Below are 9,946 nucleotides of genomic sequence, written 5' to 3'. Positions count from 1 at the left end.
ACATCACTGAGGATACGTCCCAGCTGCATCCATGCAATGTTTTTTAGTTAAATATATAACATAAATAAAATGAAAAATGTAAAAATTCATCAATGAGTTCAATATAAATCAAAAGTTTCTAGTACCTCTACAGTCTAGACCTCTGATCTTTATATTGTATGAATTATGTGATCCACTCTATCCACTCCTGATGAATGACCACTCCCATTGTATTTCCATTCATTTGTGCATTCATCATCAGATCTTATAGTTATATAAGGAGGAAGAATTGTGTACAGTATTTGTTAAAATGTCGTTTTTCATTAAGTATGCCTGGTCTGCCTGCTGGGTGGTGATGGGTGGTGATCCACATGAACTTAAGCCACACCCACAGCTGTAGTTGTATAGAGACACACGGGGACTACAAATTCCACGCCCCCAAATGATACAGCGTCCCCACTTCTGGTCGGAACGGTGTACTGCAGGCCAGCCCATAGAAGTCCATTGAAATTCAACTGTAGTTAGCCTAAAATAATATGAAATTAACTGAAGACTATATTGATTTGAATAAAAATATGTTTCCAAATGTATGAAGTGTCTTTGTCAACATTGTATTGTTGTTTTCTCAATAGAGGATGTATTTCACATTTAATTTACCACTTGAATGAGTTACCCATAATGTTAACGGAGCAGAGGGGAGACGGCAGACAGAGAACCTGTCGCTTTTAGGGGTCGTCACTGCCTTTACGAGGCTACGAGCGCCGACTTTGAAGAGTGGAATTCTCAATATACATCCCGATCCCGACTGACTTTGTTATTCATGTCTATATTTTGAACATGTCACGGGCTTACTATATATGTTCTACCTACCACGGAGCTCCGACGGTGTGTTTTACCGCTGTCAACTTGTTGTATAATTAACTTGGCTGAATAGTTGCATGGGAAAATAACACAGCTAAATGGAGTGACATCCTGACATTTTCAACTACCTAGTGAATTCGCCAGATGAGTATTAACTAGAAAGGTCGCAATTTTGAAAAAAGCGCAGTTGCTCACATAGGCCCAAAATGTGGGATAAAAATGTGGGATAAAAATGTGGGATAAAACATTTAGAAAAAAATGTGGGATACAAATGTGGGATAAAACATTTAGAAAAAAATGTCCCTCCCATTATGTTGCCAGCCAATTACAATGTCACGTCACCCCTGTGATCATGCGTAAGTAAGGGGATTTATCCCCCAAAAACGGTTACATTTCTCGCATTTGCGGCGCCCCCTATGGATGAAAATGGAATTGCTTTTGGAACTTGGTTGATTGAACCATGTGATTCAAATTTGGGATGGATTGGACATTCCGTTCGTGATTCATGGCATTTTTTGTAAAATAGGCCCCTCCTACTATCTTCGAACGACGATTACGGCCAAACGATACGCACTACCAAAATTCTGCAGTTGGTGTTTTAATCGGATAGGTCCGGAGATCATGTGTGCCGATTCTTTTTAGATTTGGACAAAATCTGTAGGAGGAGGAGCCAAAAGTGTGTTTTGGAGAAAATTCAAATTTGCAGGATTCTTTTTCCTGACGAAAATGGGCGTGGCCTATATGTGGAAATGCATCATGACCCAAGGGATCCATGAAAAATTTAAATTTGATTTTACGACTTACGGTTCAAGAGTTATAGGGAAAAACGTAAAGTGGGCTGTTATAGCGCCACCATGAGGCCGACTGATGTAATTCCTTTTCAATTAATTTTCATAATTATTATGAACCTCCCCCAAGTCTTGTAAATATGGCGCTTACGGTCTCCAAGGGAAAAAAATACTTAAATGTAGTCTTCGATTTCCCCATTATAAGTCTATGGAGAACTAATTAATTAATATCAATTAAACTATACAACGGATCTCTTAGCAAAATACAAGCACATGATTCCCGATGAAGCCGGTCGATAGTCTGGTTGCCCTGTTAGGGCAACCAGACTAATAATAGTCTTGCAAGATGCTGTTTAGATCATTTTCAACAAATACATAGTAAAAAAACGAAATACAACAAATATATCTGGGTATTGAAAACCTCAAGGGATGTCTAATGAAGTACTGTCACTTCATAGACACATGAAAAACTGGAAAAATTGTTGCACTCCATCTTTAATGAAAATTAACCTATGACCTTTGACCTTTAACCCTGATAAAAGTAATTAAAATGCCTGTAATATATTGTTTTTGTGATCATTAGAATGTCTAGAACATGTTTTATTTATTATTGTGAAAGATATTCCCCAAATATAAATTACTATTATTTTATTTATTTATTTATTTATTTATTTATTTATTTATTTATTTATTTATTTATTTATTTATTTATTTATTTATTTATTTATTTATTTATTTATTTATTTATTAACATTATTTCCTCTGCAAAGTCCTAGTAGTACAAAGTAGTATAGTAAGGTTGAAATATATCCAGGTCTTACAGGGTTAAAGAGTTGAGATCTTTAGTGGCTCTTGGTAGGTTGGTATAGGTCAACCAAAACCACGTTTTGGTTGAGAATAGCATGCATTTATCACTCATGTTTGAGCCAAATGTTGGGGGAATTAAGGAGGTCAGTTTACCCATGGACATTACTCACTCTAGAGCAGCAGTTTGACATAGCTTTCTTCAGAGTTCAGAGATACCCTCTGAGTTTCCGGGTGAAATGTTTTTTTTTGTCCAAGTCTTTAATGTTGACGTTTCAGTCTGAAACAGCCTCACAACCAATCAGAAGGTTCCATCCCTTCAGGCTATGGCATGGTTATGGAACGGTGGAATCTCCCTGCAGCCGTGTGCAGCAGAGCAGTGTTGTTTTTGGCAGCAAATTTAGATTTTAGTTTTAGTCATTAGTCTCTTGAATTTTTTTTATTTAGTTTCAGTCACATTGTAGTCACCTGGAATGTTTTAGTGTTAGTCTAGTTTTAGTCGACTAAATATAATGAGATTTTAGTCAACTAAATACAGTTGATTTAGTCGAACAAAATGTATTTTGGCAGGCCTTGATGCCGTCGTAATGACTTAATGACTCACTTGCTGAAAATAGCCGAAATACAAGCCCACAACGCGTCGCAGGGGCTTGTAGATCGTCTATTTTCAGCATGCAACTAATTGTAAAATAACTTATAGTGGATCTCTTGTCCACTAGTCCCTTCTTAACATTTTAATTTAGTTTTTATTTGTTGACGAAATTGTCAGTATATTTGTCAGTATATTTAGTCTTAGTTTTAGTCACCATAGCTTAGTTTTCTTCGTCAGTGAAAAAAGGTAGTCGACGAACATTTTTCGTCTTAGTTTTAGTCGACAAAATCAACACTGCAGCAGAGGGCGTGCTGTTTGTAGCCTGCAGGCTCACACGGCCCAATAGAGAGAGAGAGAGAGAGAGAGAGAGAGAGAGAGAGATAGAAGCATGTTCGTTACTACGTTGATTATTACGACTGCACGGTTTGGCCTGGAGCGCAGACAGAAGAAATTATTCATAATTCAAAATAGTGGGTGAACTAAAGGTCAGAGGTCAAAAGTTGTTCGGCATCAAGCGGTTCATGCATGAGCTATGCCTGTTCAAAGTTTGAATTTTCAATTGAGTGCCATACAGTATAGCGCCACCCTTTGGCCAATGGTTGTGGGCTTTCCATCTTCACCGTTTGGCATAATAGCCCTCTACAATATTGCCGCGTTTCGCGATAGGCCCTTCTGGCTTGTCCCCTTAGTAGATCTAATGGCCTATTTTCCACTATTCTTCGCACAACAAAGTATAGGGCTTGAGTGGTTAACCCATTTAGACCTGAGGACGATTCTACGAATGTCGTCTAAATCCTGACAGTTTTCTGAAAAACCTATATGTTTCTATGTCAGTGGTTCTCACACTATTTCATGTCAAGGACCCCCAGAATTATCTGTATTTGGCCGCCGACCCCCATCTGAAAATATGTTTTTCCAGGGACCCTCCCAGTTGCAAAGATTTGAGTTAAAAACTCGCTCTGAAAGAATATATATTCAATGATTTCAGGCACATTTTCACGATTTTTCAAAAATAGCAGATCTACAAGCTTGTAGCGTGGCACTCGTGCCGTGCTAGTGAACAGTGAAATCATAACATAATGCTTAAAACACCAAAAGGGGTTCTTCCCACCCAGACTGGGTTAAACGAACACTCTGGGTCTAAAACGTATTACTACACATGGCGATGACCTAACAGGGCATCAGGAGGTTGTGACAGAAGCAGCGAGGGTGAAAAGAGGAGCATTTGATTTCCCTCACAGCTGCAGGGAGTTAGTTGGAATGAGAGGGGGGTAACACCAGCTGCAGACAATGGTTCTTTATCCCTCCCAATGACTTACACACTCCATGCGCACGCACGCAGCGACACACACACACACACACACACACACACACACACACACACACACACACACACACACACACACACACACACACACACACATACACACACACACACACACACACACTCCAGACTGACAGCTCTTGTGTTTCCACCCCCTCTTTGGACAATAACGGGCTCTCTCAGAGTGTAATGTATTGCCACTGTGTGCGTGTGTGTGTGCGCACGCGTGCGCAAAAATGTGCTCCACCACCAGTACACAAAACTATATCATCACAAATTTCAAAACTCAGGCTGTGAAGGCCTGAAGGTCATATTAACATAATAGTCTGCTGGTGCATACATTATAGCTTATAGCTGTTTTAGCTGAAAAGCTGTGTTTGCCCAAAGGGAAAAAACACACGATAGTTATTGTTACACTTTGTTATTGTTCTTCTTTGGAGTAACCTACCTAACTTCCGCTGTGATTGGCCGAGCTTTGCATAACGTTTGTAGTAGCTAATTGGCTGTTGTTGGTTAAGTAACCAATCTATGTTTTACAATTGTTTATAAAGACATGAATTCCCTTGCATGGGGCAGAAGACCAAACTATTCAAGTGTTATAGAAATGTTCAAATTAGGGAGGGGCCTATGTAAGCGACTGCGGCAACCACACTTTTCGATAGTTATTATTTATTTTATTTTTTTGTATTTCTTTTCTTCAAAAATAGCAGATCTACAAGCTCATAGCGCGGCATGAAGTGACGCACTTCGGGGAGACCTGCAGCTGCATTGTAACATGCTGTAGGTTTTTCAGAAAAAACACTTTTGGTATTTAGAAGACATTTGTAGAATCGGCCACAGGTTAAAGGTTAAAGGTTAAAGGTTAAAGGTTTCATGACATTATTATTATTTATTTTTTTTAGGTTTTATGACCTCAATTACACCACTCAAAAACTGAACTTTGAACATTCAGTGGATTTTCTGTGGTCTGGAGCTTTTTCTGGGGTTTGGAAGTCTTCTGAGCTGCAATGAAAACAAGCAAAACAGTGAAAACAGTGACATCTGCTGGCAAATCCCATTGACATATATGGGATGTTCTGTCTCTTACATCACAAACAGCAGGAAACTCAGAGCACCTGTTTGATCCAGAAAACCCCACACCACAGAACATCTATTGAATGTTAAAAGTTCAATTTCTTCTGGGTGAAATTGAGCTCAGAAAACCAAAAAATCACACCCGTGTGAACTGAGTGGTGCAAGGTCTTATATAGCCTGATCAGCTGTGGTCTGACGTAATGTCAGTGACCATAGTAACCATGCTCATTTTTTTGGGTCCCACGTACAGGTACACACACGTACAGGTACACACATACAAACATAGATACAGACAAAGCTGGTTGTTGGAGTGGTTTGCACCACTCAAAAAATAAAATAAGAAAAATTACAAAAAAAAAAGTTTTATGTCACAATCCCTTTAAGATTAGGGAGGAGCTCGTCATTCATTTTATTGATAACGAGCACCTTATCGATCAGGCTTTTCGAGTCGGGTTCTTATCGAGCCCACTATCGAGCATTTTCTATTATTTTGTGGAAAGACGGGAGACGACAAAAAAATGAATTCTAAACAGAACCAGTATCTTTTACTAGTGGTATAGGCTATATTAGTATAGTACAGGTTCTTCAAATACAGTACTTTAACTGTTAACTGGTTCATATGTGTACTGTAGCGTCATTTTAAAAGAGGGTGTGACCATAGACTGTAAAGGGTGTGACACATGTGACTACTGCACTATACCTCTTTGAACCAAGGAACCCCCCCCCCCCCCACACACACACACACACACACACACACACACACACACACACACACACACACACACGCCAAGTTTTTTTTTAAGTTAAGTTTTTTTTTAAGTTAAGTTTTTTGTGTGTGCGTTTTTCCTTTGTACGTTTTTTTTTTAAGTTAAGGTTTTTTTTAAGTTAAGTTTTTTTTAAAGTTAAGTTTTTTGTGTGTGTGTGTGCGTGCGTGCGTGCGTGCGTGCGTGCGTGCGTGCGTGTGTGTGTGTGTGTGCGTGCCGTGCGTGCATGTGTGTGTGTTTTTGTGTGTGATATAGCTGCGCCCTCTGGTGGTGGGCGGGTGGTGTTACAGCGTGACACACAGACACACACACACACACACAGACACACAGACGTGATCTGCTGGGTCTCATAGTAAATGCTCACTGCGTTCGCAATAAACACAAGTAGATTGCACCTATAGCCTAGCTCTATGATGGTCTGGAGGAGCGGCTGGTATTTAATGACTTTGGTCATAAAGGCTTCCTCTAAGCTAGAATCAAAGGTGCAGGCCACTTCAAGAATGAAAACTGACCTGTTCTCTTCATTGACCACAACAACATCTGGTGTGTTAGCAGAGAGATGTGCAAAAATGTCAGGATTTTCAGTACAGAGTTGAAACATGGAAGGTTTGACACAGGAATGTTTGTAGATTCTCACAGACAGTGCAACAATGTTTAGATATGTCCTTTGTTATGCGATCAACTATTCTGTCGTGGCGTGCTATGTAAAGCCTTTTATAGACAGCCATTCAGAATGTGTGACATATAGTTTCTGTAACGTGCCCTGTGGTGTGATGCAAGCAATGAGGTGCATGGGTGGAGGGGAACTAGAGGGAAAGGTTGAGCTCGGTGGGAAGGATCTGTAACCTGGCTTTTACTGTAAAGGTGGGGCGGCTGTGGCTCAGGAGGTAGAACAGGTCGTCCAATGATCCCTGGGTCGGCGGTTCGAATCCCGGCTCCTCCTGTCCACATGTCGAAGTGTCCTTGGGCAAGACACTGAACCCTACATTGCCTCCAATGAGTTGGTCGGTGTGAGCTTGCCACCATTAGTGTGTGAATGTGGGAAGTGAGGACGCTATGGTGTCGACTGTTCGCCGCTTCACCTCCCAATGAATGAACCATTGTAAAGCGCTTTGAGCACTTGGAAAAGCGCTATAAAAATGCAATTCATTATTATGTCCTCATTGAGAGCAGTGTTCCTTAGAAATGAATGGGAAACAGAATGGTCAGCATGGGGAAGGCAAGCCAGTTTCCCCTGGAGTTTGACGCGCACGCGCACACGCACACGCACACGCACACACACAAGTCAGACACAAATGACTCAAATTACTAGTACCGGTATTTATTTCCAATTTGTATAATTCTTTTTTTTCAAGATTGTGTACTGTAGATTCAAATTAACCCTGCAGTGGGCAACGAGTTACGAATGCATCCAAAGGATCACGCTTGCCTCGGTCTTCATTCTCCAGGGATTCTCCGGAGGGGAATAACATGGACTTCTAGTAGTACTGCCTGCTCAGAGCGGAGCACACTGCGCCCAGGAACTTCTGCCAGGCCGCCTGCATTTCAGGCGTGAAAGTTTGGATGCCCAGCTTGCCGGCAACAACGATGGAGAGCACGTCGCAAAACAGCTGTGGGGCATAGAAAAAAACACGGCTACTGTAGATATGTATATGTATGAGCCTCTTTGTGCAGTATTCACACTAAATGCATGCGTATATACATTTGTACCAGTGTTGTTTTTGTCGACTAAAACTAAGACGAAAAATGTTCGTCGACTGCCTTTTTTCACTGACAAAAACTAAACGGAAACTAAATGAAAACTATATGGTGACTAAAACTAAGACTAAATATACTGATAATTTAGTCCCAAAAAAAAACTAGACTAAAATGTTAGGAAGGGATTAGTGGACAAGAGATCCAGTATAAGTCCTTTTACACTTCTACAAGCTCTTCTACAAGCTCACAACACGTCGCGCTGCGGCGCGTTGTGAGCTTGTAGATCACATCATCATCTTGTAGATCGGCATCAAGGCACCGCCAAACATTTTAGTCGACTAAAATCTCATATTTAGTTGACTAAACACTAAAACATTCCAGGTGACTGAAACTGATTTGTACACCTGAGACAACGGCTGAGAAAACAGTGAAAAAGAAGAGTAAGTACGTTGTAATAAATAATAGATAAACTATTATTTGGTAGCAAAAAAAGGGAGTCAAAGAAATGGCTTGTGCCCTAAAACATCTTCGCCATAGCGTTTGTTCAGAGCCAATACACTGTACGTGTCTCTATGCATTTCATTGGTGACTTTGAAGGTGTAGAAGTTCATAGCATAACCTTATTATAAATTATAAATGTGGGTATAGGTACCCTCACAAAAAACATGCAGTAATCCTGGTCTCTAAAACTGCCTCCCCCTGGCCAGCCGGGGCGCCTGATGGAGGGGAAAGGAACTGGTTGGAATAACGTGTTCCTTCCACGCGCTACGTCCAACCAGGGAAACTCCCCCCTGTCAGGTGTAAAGGAGCAACTTGGACACTCAGGAATGAAGGAAGCATGAGTTCAAGTCTGTTGCTCTCCCCATGTCCCCCATATATGGGGACTAGGTTGGCGGAGGGTGTGTAGAGCCCAGGATCACATTAGATAATTGACACACGGGTGAAAAATGGGTTAGAAAATCGCAGGATAAGAAAATATTTAAAAAATATATATATATATATAATATATATATATATATAAATGTTATACCCTGAAGTTGTCGGGATCGACGTGCAGCGTCTCGGAGTGCAGGGTACTCAGCTCCTTGTAAGTATCCTTGAGGTTGTCTAAGTTCTTCAGAGCCCTGTCCAGACCGTGCACGATCTTGACGCCGTGCGCTGCGATCCTCGGGTTCTCGATGATGTCCTTGGCGGAGTACAAGTTACCAAAGTCGCCAAAGTACCGCAGGCACCAGGGGTACACGATCAGACACCTGCAGGCAAGGGGAAAAGATTTCAGAAATTTGCAGATTGGGGGTTGAAATTATTAAGGGAATGGTCATAAAACATATTGTTATAACCCATTTTGGGCCGGGAACCCCTTTTGGTGTTTTATGCATTATGTTATACTTTAGCTATTGAAAAATAGCAGAACTACAAGCTCGTAGCGCTACAAGCTTGTAGGTCTGCTATTTTGGAAAACGTGACGCAAATCTTTGAATACGTATATATTCTTTCAGAGCAAACGTTTTTAACTCAAATCTTTGCTTCTTGGGGCGTCCCTGGAACACGTTTTCAGATGGGGGGTCGGCGGCAAAATTCATACATTTTTGGGGGTCCTTGACATGAACATGTTTGAGAACCACTGACATGGAAACATGAGGTTTTTCAGAAAACAGAATTTAGAAGACATTTGTAAAATCGTTCCCGGGTCAGAATGGGTTAACAAAGACATAACAGCTGATAATGATACCTGGACAGAGCATCGGCTCCGACTTCTTCATAGTTCAGAGTGGTGAAGATGTACTGAATCAGGGTACGCTCTTGGTCCGACCACAAGTCCTTGTCCATGGTTGCTCTGAGGTGATTTCCTTCAGTCTCGGAAGAAGAGAAATGTAGACCTGCTGCGTAGTAACGATGGTACCTTCTAGTTATATACCCGACATGTCCCCCTGTCCAACACCAGAATACTGCCTGCGATAGGTTGGAGATGAGCTTTTCCGATATGTCTTTTTCTAGTAGCTTCTAGGAGCTTTTGGAAGTTCTATTTTGGTCTACATTTGTGACACTCCTGTGGTCTGTT

The 9,946-nt window shown here is 41.0% G+C and overlaps 1 protein-coding gene across 1 annotated transcript; it reads right to left on the bottom strand.

Annotated features, from left to right (window-relative positions):
- Positions 1–7,664: 7,664 nt before the first annotated feature.
- On the bottom strand, positions 7,665–9,720 carry LOC306930006 (hemoglobin subunit beta-2-like; the record flags this gene model as incomplete). Its single annotated transcript, XM_079510743.1, has 3 exons — positions 9,617–9,720; positions 8,915–9,137; positions 7,665–7,796 (listed from the first exon to the last, which is right to left on the bottom strand). The coding sequence occupies exons 1-3, from the start codon at positions 9,712–9,714 to the stop codon at positions 7,665–7,667; spliced, it is 453 nt and encodes a 150-aa protein (XP_079366869.1). The 5' UTR covers positions 9,715–9,720.
- Positions 9,721–9,946: the final 226 nt, after the last annotated feature.

This window comes from Electrona antarctica, assembly GCF_951216825.1.
Source record: "Electrona antarctica genome assembly, chromosome: 9".
Classification (NCBI taxonomy): domain Eukaryota; kingdom Metazoa; phylum Chordata; class Actinopteri; order Myctophiformes; family Myctophidae; genus Electrona; species Electrona antarctica.
This window is presented reverse-complemented; position numbering and strand designations above follow the sequence as displayed.